This window comes from Lissotriton helveticus, chromosome 7 (genome assembly GCF_964261635.1).
Source record: "Lissotriton helveticus chromosome 7, aLisHel1.1, whole genome shotgun sequence".
Lineage (NCBI taxonomy): Eukaryota > Metazoa > Chordata > Amphibia > Caudata > Salamandridae > Lissotriton > Lissotriton helveticus.
The window spans coordinates 1261913928-1261938366 of NC_136068.1; the positions used below are offsets into that span (position 1 = coordinate 1261913928).

The 24439-nt window shown below is 45.6% G+C and overlaps 1 protein-coding gene across 3 annotated transcripts in view; it reads right to left on the reverse strand.

The window, feature by feature from the left end:
* Positions 1 to 24439, reverse strand: part of MYCBPAP (MYCBP associated protein) — a 1019029-nt gene that overhangs the window by 245563 nt on the left and 749027 nt on the right. For all 3 annotated transcript variants that reach the window (XM_078654453.1, XM_078654451.1, XM_078654452.1), the window contains one exon: positions 7743 to 7858. In XM_078654453.1, the coding sequence (XP_078510579.1) occupies positions 7743 to 7858 (116 nt within the window). The remainder of the gene's footprint in view (positions 1 to 7742; positions 7859 to 24439) is intronic.

Here is a 24439-nt window from a genome sequence, read left to right on the forward strand (position 1 = left end):
TGAGTGCAGTGAGCAGGGGGACGGCGGACCCGTGGGGGGGTGGGGCAGTGAACCGTCCTACAGGGGGTTCCCTGGTTGGCAGTACTTTGAAGGGATAGGAGAGTCAAGAGCGGGCACACCCATCCCTGAGGGGGGGGGAGTTCGAATGGCAGACGGAGGCATGACTGGAAGGACACAAGGAGCGGGTAGGATGACAGGTGATTGGTGGATATGGATGAGGTACGGCATGGAGCTTGGAGTGGTTGTGATGAGGTGGAGCGGGTGAAGCGTGCGAGAAGTGAAGTGTTGATTTGGGGTTTAAAGTTATTTATTTGTTAATGTTTACTGTTATGTAAGATTACGCAGCCTGGTCTAATAAATGGCCTTTTACGCTTAATACACTGCGTGGTCTATTTATTGCGCGATGCCGGGCCCCGGGGGAAGCACAGTCGCACACTAGTCTTCCCCCGGGGTCTTTCACGCAGGGGATAGGACAGGCAGGGGAAGGGGAGGAGTTAGGTGGGGGGTATGTAAGGCACAGGGGAGGAAGGGGACTTCCTCTTCCTGTTGCCTGGCACCATCGGGAGGGTTGAGAAAAGGTCACCCACCCGCCCTGCAGTTTGGGGTGGTTTGGGTTGTTTTTTGTTTGTGGCGTGCCAGTTTAGGCCAGAGCTGCGCTAGGCGGTACTTTGAAGGGATAGGGGGGTCAAGAGCGGGCACACCCATCCCTTGGGGGGGAAGTTCGAATGGCAGACGGAGGCATGACTGGAAGGACACAAGGAGCGGATAGGATGACAGGTGATTGGTGGATATGGATGAGGTACGGCATGGGGCTTGGAGTGGTTGTGATGAGGTGGAGCGGGTGAAGCGCGTGAGAAGTGAAGTGTTGATTTGGGGTTTGAAGTTATTTATTTGTTAATGTTTACTGTTATGTAAGATTACGCAGCCTAATCTAATAAATGGCCTTTTACGCTTAATACACTGCGTGGTCTATTTATTGCGCGAAGACGTGAAGGGCCGAAACTCAGCCGGTGGCTCGCAACCCAGCAAGGGAGGAGAACAGGGCTGGACTGCCCATAGCGGGCACCGGGCGTTTCCCCGGTGGGACGCTAGGGTGGGGGCCGATTGTGGGCCCTTGGGGGCCGTTTTTGTTACAGGGCCGTTTTTGCAGTATAGCTGCAAAATAGGCCCCTGTAACAAAATCGTCCGTAACCTGCCCTGGCAAACAGCTTGGCTGCTCCTAGGGGGGCCATCCGAGCTCTTTGCCAGGGCCAGTTTTGGTTCCCAGTTCGGCCCTGGAGGATAAATGGCAAAACAACAGGTGAGCCCGCTAGGGCAGGGTTGAACACACACCGAGGAGCCTGCTATCCTCATAGCCCGTTAGTCCTGGGCTGCTAGCCACAAGGTGGGGAAAATACCCAAAGCATGAGCCCGCTCGTGCAGGGCCTGAACCCCAGGGACGTGGATTCTGCTAGAGCAGGACGTCACCCCCACTTACCTGATGCGACATCACGACATCACGCTCTGGAGAATCTGCAGCGCAGAACAAAAAAAAACAGGATATAGGATGGGTAGGCCCCCCTCTTATAGAGGTCAGGGTGATATGGGTCGGCCATGTTGGGAAGGGATGGGAGTAATGGGAGGCTAACATTTGCTTTGGAGAGTTCTGGTGTGGAGCTTAAGCTCACTGCGTAACTCTGGTGGCGAGGAAGACTTATGAGGAGGTAATAAGTGGTTCTAGTGAGGAGTGAAAGCTCTGCACCTTGCCTACTGTAAAAAAAAAAGTCTGGCCCCAGGAAAACCAAATGGTCTCATTTGTTTGGAGGTGCAGGATGCCGAAGAACTAGAGAAGGTAGGGACGCTGTAAGGGAAAAAAGTGGGGTTTACGAATGGCATATACAAAACTTCCCAACTAGTCCAACAACAGGTGTAGTTGTAATATTTTTTTTAGCATTGCGGCTTCCATCTTATGGAGAAAGTGGAAAGCTCAGCTTAGGGTACCAGCTCTACAGTAAGTGCGCTCTCTCTGAAGATGGCATCTACAAATCCAGCACACAAAGAAAGTCCACTGGTACCAGGAGGTGAATAAAATCTTGAAGCATGACGATCTTAAGATTTGGGCAAGGGCTATAGGTGTTATACTCAGGGTTCTGTAAAAGGTTTATGGTTAGGTGTAGGCGCGGGGGCTGGATTATAATTAGTGTGAGAATTAGGATTACATATTTATGTAAGTAACTAATTTGGGATATGGTTAAGATAAGAGTAAGGTTTATGTTTAGCTTTAGAGTTCGGGTCAAGCATTTTTGCTCATTTTGGTGTATTTCAAAATTAATTTTTCATAATTGTCAATGAAACGTAAAATTAGTTTTTCCATACAGCGTCGCATACGATCGAATAGTAGTTGTTCATTCTGCGTGATTTAGTACCACAGAGATCCAGAAATACATCTCGGTGAATCCAGAAAGGCCCAAAGCAAGCAGTCAGGTTGCTGCGCCACAGTGCTGACTCACAGCCAAGGACATGAACAGCAGTGCTGCCACGCAGCTGAGGCTGTGACAGAAAGTGATGCGCTCAGGGTTCACTCAGCATTTGTGACTATTGACTTTTGCAGTTAAGGTTTCAAGAATAGCTCAGCTTGACTTTAGTTGAATAATGTAGGCATCCATCTATCGATCTCCCTCCTTTCTGCGCTCAGACCCTTAGGGGAAAGGAAGCTGTTTAGACAGAGGCTGCAACATCAATGAGGAATTTGGGGTAAGGGAGAACTGCAAGTGTACATGAGGAATGGGAGGTTAGTGAATGGCAGAGAAAGAGAGAGGGAGAGAGAAAGAACGAAAGAAAGTGGGAGAGAGGAAAAGACAGGGAGAGAGAAAGAAAGAGGGAGAGAGAAAGAAAGAAAGTGGGAGAGAGGAAAAGACAGGGAGAGAGAAAAAGAGAGGTCGAAGTCGAGAGAAGGAAAAGAGATTTCAACTGAGCTGAAATTTGCAGTGTTGGTTTTCGCCCTCAAAATTTTCGTGAGGTAAAACCTGGTGCTTATATTGCGGATAAATGAAACACATTCCTGCGTTGTGCCCCTCAAAAAGTGGAGTTCGGTAAGGAAGGTATGCGCAATTTGTGCATTATTCCCCATTCCAAAGTCTGTAGCTTGGAATGGTGCAGTAACTTCCTATCTCTAGTTACCAAACGCAGCAGAGTTGTATTACTATAGTCCTCGGCACCACATTTTGGCTGTCATTAGCGGGTCAGTTGTAAATACTCCCTCCAGTCTGCAGGTAGAGACTAGAGCCAAAGGCGGCCTCGGCGCACTGACGTCACGCAGGGGCTGTGGAATTTGAAAGTTAGAACGCTTCACCTTCACGTCCACGCTCCCACATGGAGGTGGTAGGTGATGACGACCGTTAGCTGGAGTCTCAAGTCCAGTGAGTGCTGTGCCACCCATCGGAGATGGTACATAACTGCATTGTACCGGAGTAGCATTTATATATTGCTTTATACCCCGATAAGCCTCTGAGGGACTTTGCACATGGGCGAGATGATACACCACGAGGGAAGGGTGTTGTACCTGTGAGCCTGGTGGGCAGCATTTTGGTGTTATGTTCAGAAGTTATGTAGCGGAGCTTATCACTCGTGAGGGCATCCTGGCGCCGCAGCAGGAGGGTAGGTCTGGATTATCTCCTAGCTGAACATCCAGGTTTTCAGCTTCTTGCAAAAGTCGAGTAGAGGAGTTACAGTCCTGACATGTAGCGAGAGTTTGTTCCAGCTTTTGGCTCCAATGAAGGAGATGGCGCAACCTCCTGTCTTACGTCTGCTGATGCAGGGGATTTGTGCGAATGAGGCAGAAGTGGAGTGTAGTTGTCCGAAGAGTTGGTAGAGTTGGAGGCAGTCATTGAGGTATGCTGGACCTGCGTTGTGGAGGGCTTTGTAGGCATGGATGAGAAGCTTGAATTTGCAACTTTTTTAGATGGAAAGACAGTGCAGTTCCGCGAGGTAGAGTGGTTGGATGGGCTTCTGGGGATGTCTAGGATGAGTCTGGCAGCGGTGTTTTGGATGGTTTCCATGTCTTTGCATGATTTGGCTGGAGATGCCGATGTATAGTGTTTGCCATAGTTGAGTCTGCTGGTGATGTGAGCCTGTTGTGACCTTGCGTCTAGTGTGTATGGAGCCATTTGAAGATTTTGCAAAGCATTCTGAGGATGTGGCTGCAGTTTGCAATCATGACGTTGACTTGTTTGTTCATTGAGAGCTTGTCATCAAGGATGTTATGTTAAGTTATGTTAGCCGGATTTAGAGAGCGCACAGATGCCCCAGCAAAGGTGCGTCCTGGCGCTAACAGAACAGAGAACCGGACAAAAGCAGATAATAGGAGCCATAACACAACAACATTAAAAACTAAGGGAAAAAGGAAAGTTTTAGCAGCCTTCCTGAACGCCAGAAGATCGTCAATAGCACGGATATGAACAGGAAGGGAGTTCCATAGCTTGGCAGCAAGCACTCTAAAGGAGCGGCCGCTGAGGTGATGTTTCTGGTGTGGTCTGAGGGAGTGGACGTAGGACCCAGGTTGAGTGGCCACCAGGAACAGTCCCAGGCAGATTCTTCTTATCCTTGTGAGGTTTGAGGCAGTTTTCGCATTCAGTTTGCTACACCAGACTTGCAGACTGTGAAGTTGTTTCAGGTGGTGCTGTTCGTGCCGGTGAAGGAGAGGATAAGCTGAGTGTCACTGGCGTAGGAGACGATGTTGATTTTGTGGATTCTTATGATGCGGGCGGCAAGAGGTGCCATGTAAATGTTGAACAGGGTCAGACTGAGGAAGGAGCCCTGGGGGACTCCGGAGCTGAGCTGCTTGAGTTTGGAGGTGAAAATGGAGAGTCTGACCCATTGTGTGCCACTGGAGAGGACGGAGGCGATCCAACTTAGGGCGAGTCCTTGAACTCCTGATTCTTGAAGACTGGTGATAAGGGAGATGATGTTGAACGCTGCAATGAGGTTGAGAAGGATAAGTGCAGCAGTCTCTCTGCTATCCCTGATGAGCGGATGTCATCTGTTGCTGTCAAGAGAACAATCACCATGCTTTCTTGCTGCAGAATCCTGAATGGGCGCAGTCCAGGAGGTGGTGCTGCTCCAGCTGGGTAGAGAGCTGCATGTTGATCGGTTTCTCCAGGAATTTGGCTGGGAAGGGTAGGAGCGAGATGGGCCTGTAATGGCCAACATCCTTAGTATTAGCTGAGGGTTTCTTCAGCAGAGCAGTTACCTACCCGTATTTCCAGCTGTCAAGGAAGTACCCACTGAGGATGGAGGAGTTGATGATGGTGGAGAGGTTGGTGCTGTTCAGTGTGCTTCTCAGGTTGTACATGTGGTGATGGCAGGGGTCTGAGGAGGATCCTGAGTAGATGGTCTGCATGATTCTGGTAGTGCCATTTGTGGTGAGGGGGCTACGGTTTGGTAGGAGGTGAGTTCTCCTGGTGGTCGTGGGAGGTTGTGTGATGATGTCCTCTATGGTGGGTTTGGGTGTGATCGAGAGGATTTTGTTGTGAAAGAAGTCCAAAAGGCTGTGACTGAGGATCTGCGAGGGGATGATGGTGTTAGTGGCTGCTGTCGGGTTGGTGAATTCCTTGACGATGTTGAGGAGTTCTTTGTCGGAGTAGGATACTAGTCTTATCACAAAGGTCCATTCCTGGCTTCTTTGATGAGTGCGTGGTACCTTCTGAGAGCGGATATGTAGGTGTTCCTGGAGGGTGTTGTCACGGCTGGTTCTCCATCTTCTTTCCAGCTACTTGCACTAGCGCCTGGGGTCTCTGAGGTCCTTGGTATACCAGCATGCTTGCACGCAAAATATTGTGTGTCTGATTTTTTTCATGTTGTCCAGGATGTTGGTGCAGTTTGAGATCCAGTTGTCGAAGGTGGGTAGGTGTTTCTGTAGGTCACCTGCCAGGTTTGGTTGGGGTGGGTCCAGTCTGCTTCTGTTATGGTGCTGCAGTTTCGACCAAGTTTGACGGTCAGTTTAGGTTTGTTGGGGTGGGGTACGCTGAAGTATAAGTGGATGTTGGAGTGGTCTGTCCATGTGAGCGGGGAGATGTGGCTGAAGGTGATCTTGATGCTGGACATGAAGACCGGGTGGAGTGTGTGTCCGGCGGCGTGAAACGAGTCATGTACAATCTTTGTGAAGCCGATGTTGTTGACGCGGTGACGTTGTGGTTCATGGGGGAAGTGAGATGAATGTTGAGGTCGCTGAGTAGGAAGAAGACGTTGGATCTGATGGTGAGGTGGGTAATGCAGAACCTTCGACAGACCCCCCCTTAATAGACTGGAGCCTGCTACACCCCCCCCCCACCGCCTTGAGACCCTTACAGGTGAGTAGTCCCGCTTAACAAACGCCTGATTGATTGATTGAAGTCGTTGCGGAGGTTGCTGAAGGTGGTCCGGGGTCCAATCGGTCAGTAGCCAAGGGTGCCTGAGATGGTAGTGGAGTTGCTGATCTGCAGTTGGAAGTGCAGGTGTTGCGCATGGTTGGTTCATTTGAAGAGTTGGTGCAGATGATGATATCCTTGTGTATGATTGCAAGGCCTCCTCTCGGCTTGTGGGGCCTGTCACAGCGGATGATCTTGCATCCAGGGGGATGGCCAGGTCTCAGTGAGGAAGATGATGTCTTGGGAGTGATTGTCGATGTGATCCCATATCTCAGTGGTGTACTTGCGGTGGGATCTGGTGTTGAGAAGCATGCAGGCAATATGGGGTGAGGTGTGTGCAGAGGGTGGTGTAGGGGGACATGCTGCAAAAGAAGCAGCAGTGAGTGCATGAGAAAAGGCCTGTTGTGTGATACGGTTTGCCTTTGGTGCACCTGCTGCACGTGCCCACTGCCCGTTCACCCAGACGCTACCATTAAGTCGATCCTAGGAGGGAAGAAGTGTGGGGGAGGGGCAGGAAAGCAGTGGGAGTAGGCAGCAGGAGAGGCAGGTAAGGAGAGGGAGAGGACAGAGGAGGGAAAAGAGGGGGAGCACAATTACGGGCACAAATACTGGGCAGAGCAGAACAGTCGCAAAAGCGTAACGGCTCAAAAAAAGGGGGGAAAAAGGCACACAAGGAAAATTTAGAGGAAAAACTAGTATAAAATACTAAAGTACAAAAGGCAAAACAGGCACAGAGGCAAAACAAGTACAAGAGACCAGGCACAAAAAAGGGCACAAAAGATTGGGCAGAGCAACAAAAAGGCACATACGTAACGGGCACAAAAGGTCAAGCACAGAGACAGACAGGCATGAAGGACTAGCGCAGAGAGGCCGAGCCCAGATGGGCCTTAGATTGGTCAGAGGACCAGTCCAATGTAAGTGAGAGCTGGGGCCTAGGCGTGCAGGTAAGGTTGACTGAGTGAACAAGGACAGGGGTGCTCTGAGCATGACCGTAGCACATCGCGGTGTAATGGAGGAAGCATAAGTAAAGGACAGGCACCATTGAATTATAATTAGCTTGCAGTTATCATGTACTAGATGCCACAGCACACTGCTATAAATGCAAGTTCAGATTTACCAATCCATTTTGAATGCAGGAACAAGACAGTAGATTTTGTATTCCCTTTTCCCAGAATCTTCTCTGACTTCTAAGAGAGCAGGAGCCCCCGGGGATGGGTGGTGGGAGGTGAGAGGAACAGTACCTTTCACCTCAGAAGTGCTGGTGTACAATAATCTGAGTCCTTTTGTAAATGACAGTAGTTAAGCTTGAGTGTTCTTCGCTCAGTGCAAGGGAGTCTCAGAAAATGGTCGGTTATTTACCTTCTTCCTCCTGGACAACCTCCCCCAGCGACTCCTTCTCAGGCAGGCCCAGAATAGACCGGAGCATGATGGAATGATTGACCATACCATCTATGGCTTCGCGCCACAGCTGCAAGCTGAAAGACAGAAAACAACGTTACACAGGCCTCCCTGATTCTCTGATCATTGTGGGTGCATATGTATCGCCTCCAGGATGAAGCAAGGCTAATCTCACTCCTCTCAAATGTGATTTATGACATTTAATAAAATGGAGACATAATAAAAATGTGAGTTACTTAGATTTCCTCAGATTGCTACCGTTTCTCCTAATAATGATTAACTTGGTGATACCACATTACTTCACTGAAATTACACCTTGCAAAACTCTGGTGATATTTAAGCATAAAAGTTAGTTAAACCATGCACACAGCAGGTGCAGGATTTGCATCTGTTGCTCTGCATGTTTTACCAAATTGTTTTTGGTTTGACTTGTATGGTGAACCATTCATGGCAAACATACTGTATTATATAATTTCTCTATGGGCCTTGGTTCAATCTCCATCAGGCACTTGTTTCAGTTGCTATCGAAGCTTCATCCTTTGGATTGAGACGTGGTTAATCACGTCTTGGGTCATCCAACAGGAGCATTTTAAACTATGTTTCTCTATTGACTGTTTGGGAGTTTCTTTCCACCTCCACTGGTATGCTTGTCCAAAGCATCTGAACAAGGGATGCTACAGAAAAAGTTTGCTTTATTTTCTGCAGCATTCTTTTTTAAATGCTTTTGCCAGTGCCTTCTCTCAGTGCTGCCAGTCTGCTAACTGAAGGTTTGACGGCGTGTGCACACAGATTCACATACTATACAAATTTCAAACCTATTGGTTTTGCCAATGCTTGTTTAACATGAGTACTTTTGAGTTGGTTAACACTAAACATCTCTTATAACAGCGTCAAGAGACCCAAGACTTGGGCGAACGTGTGCTTTACAAATACAAATGCTATGTTATGATCTCTATATCCTGGGCTAATATCACAACTCCTGTGGTAACGTTATTTATGCATTGAGATAGTACACACGACCCTGCACTTAACTTTAATTAGACACCACAAATAAACAGCTTCTTTTTTCAGAAGTAAGAACAATTATAGAGAAATAAACTGTAGTTGCTGACACAAAGCTGCTGAAATAAAGTGACAATGGACCGGATTTACACAGGGTTTTAGCACTTGCAAACCCTCCAGATAGGTAAATTATAGAGTTTGCCAATTCTAAAACTCTTTTCCCTACGAACTTGGACACATTTATTAATTCGGAATAAAGCTTCTGACTTGTTAAATGTGTTAAGAAACGGACACCGATTCGTGTTTTGAAGGGGCTGGTGGTAGGTGTCCTTTCCAAATAACGAATCGGTATTTTATGTATCGATGTTTTGTCACTGAAAACCAGTACCGAAATATCAATATTTTCTCGACATCTGAAAGGGACAACTGCCTCCTCTTCAACAAACAAAACAAAATAAGCTTTTTTTTTAAATGCAGTCCCTTTTCCTTTAAGGAAGATAGGCTGTATTAAAAAAAAAATTGCTTTATTTATTAAAAAGCAATTACAGACATGGTGGTCAGTTGTTTTCAGCAGGCCATCATCCCTGAGATGGCCTCCAATCATGGTAGGTCCAGTGCTTAATTTGAGCTGGTGGTTGACGGTGGGACCCACTGCCACTCTTTTTCTGGGCCGGTGAGACTCATTGGCGCTAATTTCTCTTTATCAGATATTCTCCGGGAGCAAGCGAGAGGAAAACATACAAACGGGAAAGAAGAAGGAAGAGCAGACTGAAAAACGTCAACAAAGGAAGAAAGCAGGAGCCTACAAGAGTGAGATAGACTTACAGGGAGTTTCTACCAGTGGATTAAAGAAGCATGATGTAGATTCAGTACCGCACAGCCTTGGTATTCGGTGGAGTGACATTTAATAGCACCGGCTGATGTCTTTTGAGCAGTGCCTAGGGCATCGGCACTCGTTATGTTACAAATTAAGCACTGTAGGATACCTCATTAATGGGAACCTCATTAATATTCATGAGGTAGGTCGAATTGTTACACACTATGATATGATGTTTTGCAAAATACCACTCTGGTCACAAAAATACTGGTAGAAAATTGTGACTAGTACTTTGCAACTGGTGTTTAGTACATCTGGCCCAATGTTTACATCCAGCCCCAGTGAAACATCTCAACTGTGTTTTTTCTACTGTGTGCTGAACAACACCAGTGCACTTTTATTAGACGATACAGAGGGTTCTCTTTTTCCTTCCCAGTCTGACCTGCTGCCGCAACTCATAGGCAACATATTCCTTCTCTGTCAAAGTAGTGGTCAGTGGGCCACTGGATGTCAAAAAAGCACAAATGGAACTTCAAAAGTCACTTTCACACTGAACCAATCAAAGGAAACAAAAGAGATAGTGTGTGGAGAGGCACTTTACAACCTGCTAAGAGATAAATGGAGATCTTAAAGTAATTTTAACTTCCCCAGGCTGTGGGTCCTTGGGAGATGTTTCGCTGTTAATATTCTCTTTAGAAATGCTACGTAGGTATGCTTTTTGTGTGTGTAAAAATGCTAATAATAATATTTTATGTAGCACAAAATACAAGGTAACTTTTTTGGCACTTAATAATAAGTATTTTTTCTACTCACGAGAATGCATTTACCAATGTTAGAACAAGGCAAGACTGAGTTAAAACCTTCAAGGTTTCACACTTATATCTTGCCAAGTACAATGAACTGTTTGAAGCAGGCCCATAACTGAAATAGCTATTTTATTTAACATTTTATTTTTATTTGTTTTTTTTAATGCAATACAACACATGAGCCGAGGAATTAGTTTGGTGAAGCATTACTATATAATCATCACTTAAATGTTGTTATGTAATTAACCAATAGGTAACCACGTTGCACCCCACTCTGCCCATTCCCCCAACTTTAAAATAACATGAGAGAAGGCATTCAACTAGCAGGGCATGTTTATGTGAGGATGTGTACTGTGCAGTATCAAGTGCCCAACAGAAGGAGCAAATTGACCTTGAGTCGCCCCATTTAACACATTTATATGCACGTTGCATTGTGCTTGTTAAGTGGAGTAAGAACGTCAAAAGCCCCGGGACCAAAGGAGTTGTGTCAGATGTATTGGCTAAACATTTGCAGTGCTCTTAAGTGGGAAATATTTGGAAAGAGATGTTCGCTCTTAGACACATTTTCTGCTACGGATAGTCACCTCACTGTGAACTTGTGTTCTGACTGCGTGAGCCTGTGCATAAGCTGCTACTTTGTCAGCAGGTGCCAAAATATATATAAAAAGTGCAATGGATGGAGGCTCCTCCTTTAGAGGGCTATGATCTGTCTCGCTGCCCCTACCAGGTGCATTGTTAGAGTCCAATTGTGGGATCAGTTGCCTTCCAGTCCTTCTGGTCTAATCCCAAGTAGCAACATGTCCGAGGTGTCTGGATTGAGAAAGCTTAGTTGCGTCGCAGGACTTCCTTCTAAAAGGTCTACAGGACTATGCAAAGTCACCAAATGTGATGAAAAATCTGGTGGTATCTAGCTGTCTGGACACAGAAGTTGCCTCATTATTAATGAAGATGGAAGGCTTTGCTTGCATTTAAAAACCCATAAATAAATGGTGCTGAAGGAGAAAGGAGCCTTGGAAAGTGAGGGTATGTGCATGATTCCCCCCTTGTCACCTACCTTGTGAAACTCCCAGAGAAACTTAACAAGGACCCTCAAAGTCCTAGCCAACATGCTAGATTGGGCACTACAGATCACCAAACGCCACTGAACACCCTCTGATCAAAACTGGGTTTCAAAGGCATCAATCTTCAGTGGTTCAGATCCGACCTGAAGAACAATAGTTACTTACCTGTAATCTGTGGTTCTCCAGTATTGGTGTCTTTCATAGATTCACATGCCTGAATCAGAATAGATATAGTGCAAATGCCGCTAATTTAAAGTTTACTCATTTGATTCAAAAACACACGAGTAAAACAATGTGTTTTTTGAATTTAATTCAACTTATTTTTTAATTTTCTTTATATTTTCAAATACCACTTCTATTTTGATAATGATTTTACAAATATAATACACATATTAAAACCTGGTGTGCACAACATTTAACATTAACAATACTCAGGAATTCCTTGTGTATTTACAAATTGTGTAACCAATTCAACATTCAGTCTTCATTCATACATCAATCAACCCACTACAAACAACAAACAACAGAACATAAATTGTTTGATAAACGTTTGAATAACAATATTCAAAACAAAAAGCCAATGTTTGTTTCACAATTGCATTAAATATGTACAATTTTTTCTTTCAATTCTTAATTTTTTAAGTTTTTGGCTACTAAACAGTCTACGCGTTTCGAACTACCTTTATTACGTAGTTCTCATCAGGACCAATCTGTAATGGAAGAACAGAGAATGTTTTTTAAGGGGGTGGTTGTTAACCTATTTATTACCTGCCTAACCCCAAAACTCAAGTGACCTCACCTACCTCGCATTCAGCGGAGCATGCTGGATTAGTTGTTAAAATTCCAGTCTAAAAGAATATATAAAAAAATCTCAATCAGAAAAACCATTTTGTAAGCACATCCTCATGTATTCAAACCCATCCACTCCTCTATCTTACTTACTTGGGGGTGTTGGTTGGCGTTTGGATTTGCCTGGCTCGCCGCTCTCTGTATGAAAAGGGGGCAAGGGTGTGTATTTAATAAACGGGGTGGTTTGTCCGTTTTGCAGAAGTTCACTAGCAAACTCTTTTACATCTTCATACGCAGTGATGTCTCCAGTATTTAGCGCACTGCTTACCTGGTGGGGCGAGTCAGGCGCGTTGTATTTTAGATACACAGGTTCGAATCCTCCGGTTTATTATTTCTGTGGGGTGAGTCAAGAACGCGATGAATTAATATGCCGTTGTTGTTATGCGATCTTACTCGGCGGCGGTCATGGGCAATTATTGATGTAAATGTCACTTACTTGAAGGAGCAAAACAGCCTAGCGTCTGAGTCCGTGGCCTTCCAAACGCTGACCTGGATGTGTGCACTTCCTGGTCCGCATAGGATTGTGGGAAGTGTAGTCCTCAGCATGTGTACTAAGTAAGGAGTGGGTTCTTTTTTTTGTTTGTTGAAAATGAAAAACTTTTAAGGTTTGAAAGATTATTGTCAGATGTTTATGTTGACAAATAAGTTGTTGGAATGCTTAAGACAAATTCTGTGTGCAGCGAGCATTCTCAATTATATTGGAGGGATGTTTTTGCAGGGACTCTCGTATCAATGCTATAGAGGAGTGGGTTGAAGTGCTGGTAATTCACTCATGAAAATTTACAGTTTGAAAATTTCAGTTAATTCATTCAAACCTACAAAGGCAGTGTTAAATTTGACAATAAGCATTGCCTCTCTCTTGATTAATTTTGCATCCAAATCACCACCTCTTATGTCATTTTCTACTTTGGAAATTACTGTCCAGGTCATTTCGCTATCTTGATGGTTTTTTTCTTTCCAATGATTGACCAATGGAGCGTTGGCCACATTATTTTTGATTCTAGATTTGTGTTGCTGTATCCTCACGCGTACTTCTTGATTGGTTTTCCCAATGTATAAGAGATTACATGGGCATAGGATTCCGTATACCACATAGCGAGTTTTGCAGTTTGAAAAAGAATCATGTTTCCAATTAATTGCATTGTGCGTAAAGACTTTGCCTTCTGTCGTGGAATCGCAGCATGAGCAGTTCCCACATTTATGGTGGCCTTGAATGGGGGGCAGATGTAACATTGTGCGCAAGTCTGATTTTTTTGTTTGCGGCAGTGCCGCTCTTACCAAATGGTTGGAAATGCTATAGTTTTTTTTGAAAGCAAACAGAGGTTGATTTTGAAACATTTGATCCAGATCTTTTAACAGGTGCCAATTCTGTTTGACTAATTTTTTTAACATGTTAGAATTGGGACAAAAGGTCGATACAAAAACCATTCTTTCCATGGTCTTTTTAGATCTCTTTTCCAACAGACATTCTCTGGGAGTCCACCATGCTCTTTTGCATGATTTCCTAAGCAGTTTCTTTGGGTAGCCTTGTTGTTTTAAGTTGTTTGTCAAAATCTCTGCATGTCTTAGGTATTCCTCTTTTTCTGTGCAGTTGCGACGAATGCGGAGGTACTGCCCGTAGGGTAAGTTTTCCTTTAGACTCCGCGGGTGGTTACTTCCAAAGTGTAACGCTTTGTTTCGGTCTGTTGGTTTTTTATACAGAGTTGTTACCAGACCGCCCATGGAGGGATAAACCTCCACGTCTAGGAATGGCATTTTATCTCTTGAGAAATCCAAGCTGAATTGAATCGACGGTACCCTGTTGTTGATCCATTCATGGAAGTTTTTTAGATTGTCTTCTGACCCAGTCCATACAAAAAATACATCGTCTATAAAACGATACCAGTGGGTTATCCATTGGGAAAAAGGATTATTGTTATAAACAAATGTTTCCTCATATTTGGCCATAAACAAAATGGCCAGTTCCGGTGCAAAGGGACAGCCCATGGCTACCCCTCCTATTTGGAAGAAAAATTCCCCATTGAAATTAAAATAATTTTTTTTGAGGGCAAATTCTGCAAGTTTTTTTATAAATGATGTTGGCACTTTATGTGGTCGTTCTCGCTCTTCAAGATATACTTCTAGGACATTGATGCCTTCTTCCTGTGGTATTTTGGTATAGAGCGACGTAATGTCCATGGTAACCATTAAATCAGTGTTCTTATCAAACTCGATGGTGGAAAGTTTGTTTAAGAAATCAGTTGTGTCTCGTAAGTATGATCTGACTTGATGCAAGAAAGGCTTTAGAAAAAAGTCTACAAATTTCGAAATCGGTTCTAGCAAGGATCCACATCCAGATACAATCGGACGACCAGGAGGTGCCGATGCATCCTTATGTATTTTAGGCAAAACATATAAAAGAGGTGTTCTGGGGTGTTTAGTCCTCAAAAATTCAAATTCCTTTTTTCCAAGGAAACCCTGTGTGAAATTTTCATCCAAGAAGGCGAATAATTCATTTTTTAAGTCAGTTGTGTGATCCTTTTGAATTTTGCGATAGCATGTTGTGTCATCCAATTGTCTACTGACTTCTCGTATATATAGTTCTATATTTGAATTTTTGAGGACCAAACACCCCAGAACACCTCTTTTATATGTTTTGCCTAAAATACATAAGGATGCATCGGCACCTCCTGCTCGTCCGATTGTATCTGGATGTGGATCCTTGCTAGAACCGATTTCGAAATTTGTAGACTTTTTTCTAAAGCCTTTCTTGCATCAAGTCAGATCATACTTACGAGACACAACTGATTTCTTAAACAAACTTTCCACCATCGAGTTTGATAAGAACACTGATTTAATGGTTACCATGGACATTACGTCGCTCTATACCAAAATACCACAGGAAGAAGGCATCAATGTCCTAGAAGTATATATTGAAGAGCGAGAACGACCACATAAAGTGCCAACATCATTTATAAAAAAACTTGCAGAATTTGCCCTAAAAAATTTTTATTTTAATTTCAATGGAGAATTTTTCTTCCAAATAGGAGGGGTAGCCATGGGCTGTCCCTTTGCACCGGAACTGCCCATTTTGTTTATGTGCCAAATATGAGGAAACATGTGTTTATAACAATAATCCTTTTTCCCAATGGATAACCCACTGGTATCATTTTATAGACGATGTATTTTTTGTATGGACTGGGTCAGAAGACAATCTAAAAAACTTCCATGAATGGATCAACAACAGGGTACCGTCGATTCAATTCAGCTTGGATTTCTCAAGAGATAAAATGCCATTCCTAGACGTGGAGGTTTATCCCTCCATGGGCGGTCTGGTAACAACTCTGTATAAAAAACCAACAGACCGAAACAAAGCGTTACACTTTGGAAGTAACCACCCGCGGAGTCTAAAGAAAAACTTACCCTACGGGCAGTACCTCCGCATTCGTCGCAACTGCACAGAAAAAGAGGAATACCTAAGACATGCAGAGATTTTGACAAACAACTTAAAACAACGAGGATACCCAAAGAAACTGCTTAGGAAATCATGCAAAAGGGCATGGTGGACTCCCAGAGAATGTCTGTTGGAAAAGAGATCTAAAAAGACCATGGAAAGAATGGTTTTTGTATCGACCTTTTGTCCCAATTCTAACATGTTAAAAAAATTAGTCAAACAGAATTGGCACCTGTTAAAAGATCTGGATCAAATGTTTCAAAATCAACCTCTGTTTGCTTTAAAAAAAAACTATAGCATTTCCAACCATTTGGTAAGAGCGGCACTGCCGCAAACAAAAAAATCAGACTTGCGCACAATGTTACGTCTGCCCCCCATTCAAGGCCACCATAAATGTGGGAACTGCTCATGCTGCGATTCCACGACAGAAGGCAAAGTCTTTACGCACAATGCAATTAATTGGAAACATGATTCTTTTTCAAACTGCAAAACTCGCTATGTGGTATACGGAATCCTATGCCCATGTAATCTCTTATACATTGGGAAAACCAATCAAGAAGTACACGTGAGGATACAGCAACACAAATCTAGAATCAAAAATAATGTGGCCAACGCTCCATTGGTCAATCATTGGCAAGAAAAAAAACATCAAGATAGCGAAATGACCTGGACAGTAATTTCCAAAGTAGAAAATGACATAAGAGGTGGTGATTTGGATGCAAAATTAATCAAGAGAGAGGCAATGCTTATTGTCAAATTTAACACTGCCTTTGTAGGTTTGAATGAATTAACTGAAATTTTCAAACTGTAAATTTTCATGAGTGAATTACCAGCACTTCAACCCACTCCTCTATAGCATTGATACGAGAGTCCCTGCAAAAACATCCCTCCAATATAATTGAGAATGCTCGCTGCACACAGAATTCGTCTTAAGCATTCCAACAACTTATTTGTCAACATAAACATCTGACAATAATCTTTCAAACCTTTAAAGTTCTTCATTTTCAACAAACAAAAAAAAGAACCCACTCTTTACTTAGTACACATGCTGAGGACTACACTTCCCACAATCCTATGCGGACCAGGAAGTGCACACATCCAGGTCAGCGTTTGGAAGGCCACGGACTCAGACGCTAGGCTGTTTTGCTCCTTCAAGTAAGTGACATTTACATCAATAATTGCCCATGACCGCCGCCGAGTAAGATCGCATAACAACAACGGCATATGAATTCATCGCGTTCTTGACTCACCCCACAGAAATAATAAACCGGAGGATTCGAACCTGTGTATCTAAAATACAACGCGCCTGACTCGCCCCACCAGGTAAGCAGTGCGCTAAATACTGGAGACATCACTGCGTATGAAGATGTAAAAGAGTTTGCTAGTGAACTTCTGCAAAACGGACAAACCACCCCGTTTATTAAATACACACCCTTGCCCCCTTTTCATACAGAGAGCGGCGAGCCAGGCAAATCCAAACGCCAACCAACACCCCCAAGTAAGTAAGATAGAGTAGTGGATGGGTTTGAATACATGAGGATGTGCTTACAAAATGGTTTTTCTGATTGAGATTTTTTGTTATATTCTTTTAGACTGGAATTTTAACAACTAATCCAGCATGCTCCGCTGAATGCGAGGTAGGTGAGGTCACTTGAGTTTTGGGGTTAGGCAGGTAATAAATAGGTTAACAACCACCCCCTTAAAAAACATTCTCTGTTCTTCCATTACAGATTGGTCCTGATGAGAACTACGTAATAACGGTAGTTCGAAACGCGTAGACTGTTTAGTAGCCAAAAACTTAAAAAATTAAGAATTGAAAGAAAAAATTGTACATATTTAATTCAATTGTGAAACAAACATTGGCTTTTTGTTTTGCATATTGTTATTCAAACGTTTATCAAACAATTTATGTTCTGTTGTTTGTTGTTTGTAGTGGGTTGATTGATGTATGAATGAAGACTGAATGTTGAATTGGTTACACAATTTGTAAATACACAAGGAATTCATGAGTATTGTTAATGTTGAATGTTGTGCACACCAGGTTTTAATATGTGTATTATATTTGTAAAATCATTATCAAAATAGAAGTGGTATTTGAAAATATAAAGAAAATTAAAAAATAAGTTGAATTAAATTCAAAAAACACATTGTTTTACTCGTGTGTTTTTTTAATCAAATGAGTAAACTTTAAATTAGCGGCATTTGCACTCTTTTCTGTTCATTATATGCTTGTGGCAAAGCTATGCCGGTGTTTTCATTGAATCAGAATAGATAGCAGTACCCATAACATAATGCTCCTAGACGCTAATTGTGACATAGTATTCATGCATAATGATAAAATGCAAAAGACATTCAGCCTGATTCATCAAGCTTAATTGCGCTCGCAAAGGGCCAGATTCTGAGAATCTGGCCCTTTGCGAGTGCAATTTTTGCATTTGGGATTCATCATACCAAATGCAAAAAATTCGCTATTAAAGAATTCGCATATTTGCGAGGAATTGCATTTAAGGAATCTCTATTTGAGATTCCTTAAATGCAATTCATGAACCATTTTAAAATACCGAGATCGCTATTTTGGGCCGCTATTTACCGCGAGGTCAAACCTCGTGGTAAATAGCGAAAACTTAGAAAAATGCATTTAAATGCATTTTCTAAGTTGCATGTTACACACACACATGTCCTTTGGACATGTGTGTGCGCAACACCAATGTAGATTACATTTCAGGGGTGCTACAGGGTGTCCTTTGGACACCCCTGGCACCCTTGAAATCGCTATCTTATTTGCGATTAGCAAATTGCTATTCGCAAATAAGGAATAACTCCCCATTCATTCCTATGAGCCTTTAGGCCCATAGGAATGAATGGGGAGTTATTCCTTATTTGCGATTAGCAATTTGCTAATCGCAAATAAGGAATGTGTAGGAATCGCATTTCTTTATGCAATTTCTACATGAATCCCGTTTTGCAAGTCCTTAATAGCGATTCCTTATGAATCGCTATTAGGGGCTCGCAAAACGGGAGAATGATGAATCAGGCTGATTGTAAAGCGTCTAAAAAAGAGCATAGAGGAGGCGGGAGAACAGAGGCTCACCTTATTGGAAAAGATTGCGAAGAACTGCTCTTCCCACCGAAGCATCTGCATCACTTGCTGAGTCCAGACAGTAGTGCCTCGTAAAAGTGTGTCTGTTGGACCACGTTGCAGCTCTGCAGATTTGCAGAAGAGGCACACCAGCAAACAGAGCAGTGGAAGAGGAAACTGCCCTTGTAGAATGCGCTTTAGGTAAGGCCTGTAAGGGTCTTCCTGCCTGTTGATGACAGAGTCCAATTGTTGACGAGACCCATCTGGCGATAGTCTGTTTGGATACTGCACAGCCTTGGCGCAGTCTGCCATAGGCCACAAACAACTGATATGTCTTGCGCACAGCTGCTGTTCTTGAAAGATAAAACTTGAGACATCTTCTGATGTCCAAGGAGTGTAAAGCTCGCTCAGCCGGTGATTGTGGATTTGGAAAAAATGTCTTGAGGATTACCGGCTCATTTAAATGAAAGTCCGAAGGGACCTTGGGCATGTACCTTGGATTGGTCCGCAGCATCACCGAATCAGAGGTAAATTGTAAAAAAGGCGGTTTAGACGTGAATGCCTGAATGTCACTGACCCTTCTGGTAGAGGTTAAAGCCAATAACAAGGAGACTTTCCAAGTAATAAACTTAAGGTCAACCTTATGGATCGGTTCAAAGGGGTGACGCATGAGCTGGGCTATCACCACATTTAAATGCCAAACAGGAGGTGGTCGTCGAATCGGAGGAAACATACGAAATAGACCCTTGAAAAATTGCTGGATTATCCTTGAAGAAAACAGAGAGTTCGATCCGTCCTGACGGAATCGGGAAATGGCTGCTAGAAACACCTTCAGGGTTGAATGCGCCAAGCCCGATCTAGCCAGCTGCAGGAAGAAAGGCAATATTTGTTCTGGTCTAGCATGAATGGGATGCAGATCAACAGTCTGGCACCAGGCACAGAAACGCTTCCACTTGAGCTTGTAGGTCTTAATCGTTGATGGTGCTCTGGCGTTAGCTAGAACCTCTTGACAATCATGAGGAATGTCTAAGTGGGCGAATTCATTGTGCTGAGGAGCCAAGCTGCTTGTTCAGGTAATGCATGCTGGTTGTGTTGTCCGTTCGTATCAACACCGTAGAGCCCTCCAAGATCGCCTGAAAGGATTTCATGGCGAGAAAAATGGCTCTTAGTTCCAGCAGATTTATGTGCCATTTTTTCTGCTGCATGTTCCATTTGCCACTGACTGTCATCCCTTGGAGATGGGCGCCCCAGCCCTCCAGAGAAGCATCTGTGGTCATGATGAATATGGGTCCTTCATCCTGGAATGTACATCTCACCTGCAAGTTTCTTCCTTGCCCCCACCACTGGATGGAGTTTCCCATCCGAGGGGTTATTTTGATGACGTCCTCGAATGAGCCTGTTATTTGCACCCACTGATGACTGAGTTCCTCCTGTAAGGGTCTCATTCGCAGGCGACAGTTGGGGGTGAGAGGAATACAGGATGAGATCATCCCGAGGAAAGACTTGAACTTGCGAACAGAAACGCACTTTCTTGTTAGTAGTGCTGAGGCCATCTTGCGAATCTTCACCTGCCTTTCTTTTGATATAAACACTTGGGCGAGTCTTGTGCCCAGCGTGGCTCCCAAGAAGGACTTCCTTTGCGATGGAGTCAGGTGAGACTTTTTGAAATTCACCGAAAAACCCAGGCTCTGGAATAGTGATAGACATCTTTGAACGTGAGTTTTTGCCAAGTCAATGGAACTGGCCTTGATAAGGCAGTCGTCCTAATAGGGATAAATTTGAACTTCTTCTAATCTCAGGTGTGCGGTTACCGGGGCCAACATTTTTGTGAAAACTCTGGGGGCTGAACGTAGTCCAAAGGGGGTACTTTGAACTGGAAGTCCCTGCCAGTCACTCTGAACCGTAAGAACTTCCGGTGTCTGGGAAAAATGGGCACATGGAAGTATGCGTCCTGATGGTCGAGTGTTGCCATGTGATCCTCTAGTGAGAGAAACTGGAGGATTTCTTGAAGCGTCAACATTCTGAAAGCGTCCCTGACCGGCGGGGTGGAGTGACCACGACAGTGCAGAGGAGGCACTGATCAGCCGACCCGCAGGCAGGGGGGGGGAGAGACGCATCGACGCCTTTGCGCGACAGAACCCCAATCCAGCCAGGGCAGCATCGTGACAGGAGCGAGAGGCCAGGTGGCAGCGAGCGCCCGGGTGGGGCATAGCAGTACGGAGCGGCAGGGTACGGGATACCCGGCTAGCATTCCTCCCGGAGCAGTCATCTAGGGCTGGGCACGGTGGTGGCAATCGGCGAGAAAGTTGTGGACGTACGGCGGACGGAATCCGGCGCAAGTGGTGCACGGTGAGGAGGACTACGCGGGGGTGACCACGAAAGGCCGACCGCCGCACGCCACCGCGGCAGCACCACGACCTCAGCGACGATGGTGAAGAAGGACCATCTCCAGCCCAAGCCGCCCAAGCAAGGCACACTGGACACCTTTGCAGCACCGAAATCATCCAAAGACAACGCGGGTGCAACGGCGGAGGGAGCCACCGACACGGACAGGTTACTAGCGGCGATTCAGGCGTCTAGATCTGATATCCAGGACTCACGAGCGGCATTGGAAGTTAAAATTGGGGAGGTGGGCTCCGAGGTCACGCTCCTGCGGCAGGATTTTAAGAACCTTTCCGCCAGAGTGACAGAGACTGAAACGCGCATTGGTGAGGCCGAAGACTCGATCACGACGCTCAAGAAAGATATGGCGGAGCTTCAGGCGTCGCACAGACAACTTCTGTGGAAGGTGGACGACGCGGAAAATAGGGCCAGGCGCAACAACCTCCGCTTCGTGGGTTTCAGAGAAGGAATCGAGGGGAGCAATATGGCGTCATTCCTACATAAATGGATCACGGACACTTTCGCAGGGGCCCGCTTCTCCTCATGCTTTGTGATCGAAAGGGCGCACAGGGCACTCCTTGCAAAACCTCCGGAGGGAGCCAGGCCCAGACCGGTGATCGCCCGCTTCCTAAACTTCGCAGACAGAGATTTAATACTGCGTGAGGCAAGGAAGATGGGTAACATCAGAGTGGAAAATACGAACATAATGATCTTCCCAGATTATAGTCAAGAAGTTCAGAGGCAAAGGCGCTCCTTCGAATCGGTGAAAAGCAAATTGAGGTCAATGAACATTACATACATGTTGCTCTTCCCGGCAAAGCTCAAGGTACTTTACAAAGATAAAGCACACTTCTTCACACACCCAGACGACGCATGGCAGTGGTTGGAGGAAAGACCGATTCTCAATAGCCGTGAAACAGTTGGGAGAGAGGAACTGGCGAAAGCAGCACAAGAGAAGGCACGGTGGGGTTCCCCACAACGGCAGCGGAGGAGATCCAGAAGATTGCACTCGAGGTACACAGGGACCCCATATCAGCCACGCCCGTCAGCAGGAACCAGGAGAGGTAGATCGGAATCACCAGGGACATCGAGCTGGACACACAAGTCGCCGAGGAGGCTCCCGGACCAGGCCTGCTCGGATGGGGAAGGGGAACGCCTCTGCATTTCAGACGGGAATGATGAGCACTCGGACAGTGACCACCGCTCATTGCATCCACTAGAAGCCGAGATACGACAGTTGGAACAGGAGAGAACTGATACGCACTGCAGCACGGTGCCGACCACGCAAGATTCGCACTCCTGAACGTGGCAGTGATGGACGGCGGGAGGGTCGGTCGGGACACGGACATGACACGCAAGTGGCCACAACCCTTTCAGTTGTTGTTTTTGTTTACTTTACCACCCTTTTCTGTTTTCCAGGAACAGTTCATTGTTAGTGAAATAGTAGTTCCGCCGCCTGGAAACAAGCTCAGGGAGTGGTGCATACCTCGGCTGGGTTGAGCGCCCGGCCGGGGGGATTCACCGCGGGTTGATTTAGGCGGAGCTTTGTGAGACATAGTTGGATAGAGGGTGGGAGTGGGGGGGATGACAGACCGACTTCTACCAACAGCTTGTACCTCGATGGGGTCGAGTATGGAGAGGGGGGGGGGGGTAAGGGAGATGGGAGTTATGACAAGTTGGGGAAGTTGGGGGGGTAGTTGGGGGAGGGAACACACGAAGGAAGGCGGTCAGAAACCTGAGCCCCACGTAGGCTACACACAGTGGCGGGGGTCTCCTACCAATCTGCAGAGGAATTGCACAACATGGCAGGTACATTAACGTCAACAGGAAGGTTGCACAGGGGAATCTCCATCTTGGCATGGAATGTTAACGGTCTGGGGTCCAAAATAAAGAGAGGATTGGTGAATTCGTACATTAAGCGAATCGCCCCGGACATGGTTCTCCTACAAGAGACACACATGAAGGTAGGGACTTGCACATTCATAGCGAGGGGGAGGTACAAAGTCTTGGCACATGCGGGCTACACTTCAGGTGCGAGGGGGGTCGCGATACTAGTGGACAAAACACACCCATTTACCATAACACGCACATGGAGTGATCCACAAGGAACATACGTGGGGATACAGGGAACATGGAATAGGCTAAACATTACAGTGATTTCAGTTTATGCCCCTCCAAAGCTCCAATCACGCACACTCAGAGAGGTGGCGTCCATACTGCTGGACACGGCAGATACGATGCAAATTGTGGGGGGGGGACTTCAATGATGTCATGTCGGAAGAATTGGATCGCTCGGGACCCACACGCAGAGGGGGGGCACAGACAGCGCTGGCGGCGTATATGGCAGAGTTGGGGCTCACTGACACTTGGCGCTGGCGACACCCGACACAGGAGGCGTACTCCTTTTATTCGGGGGCACATAAAGCCTTCTCCAGGCTGGATTACATTTTCATGGCACGGCAATACTTGTCGGAGGGGGATGAATACACTTATAAGGCAAGGGGGATCTCAGATCATTCCCCTCTTTATGCAAGAGTGGGGACTTCAACCGAACGACGAGAGACGGAATGGCATCTGGCGGCTTGGGACATACACACTCCTGATATACAACGGGGTCTGAGGGCGGACATAAAGGTGTATGTAGCCGAAAATGAGGGCTCGGTAGACTCCAAAGTTACCTTCTGGGAGGCCATGAAACCGGTGTTGAGAGACAGACTCAAAGGGAGACTGAGGGACGAACGAGACAGGCAGCACAGGGAGGCGATGTCGTTGGAAACGGAAATCCTGACCTTGGAAGGTGACTATCTCATGCACAAGGAGGTAGGCACGCTGAGGCAATTGTGCGACAAACAAAGAGAATACAGAGAGCTGGTTTCGAACGAGGCAAAAACGCAGTCGCTAGCAACGTTACACCGCCTCTACGATGTCGGCGATAAATCGGGCAAGCTGCTGGCATGGTTAGGAAGGAAGGAGAGAGCGGCACGGTGGGTGGCCCAAGTCAGGAGGGACGAGGGGGACATGGAAACGACTGACAGGGGCATTGCCGATGCGTTTGCACTACACTACGAAAACTTCTATAAAGCAAGAGACCTCGGCACAGTGGACGAGGCCGCACAATACATGGAAAACGTGGAAGTTCCATCTCTGGAGGTGGAACTCAGTGCCCCACTCGAGGAGACAATTACTCGGGAGGAGATCACCACAGCCATTAATAGCTTAAAAACGGGGA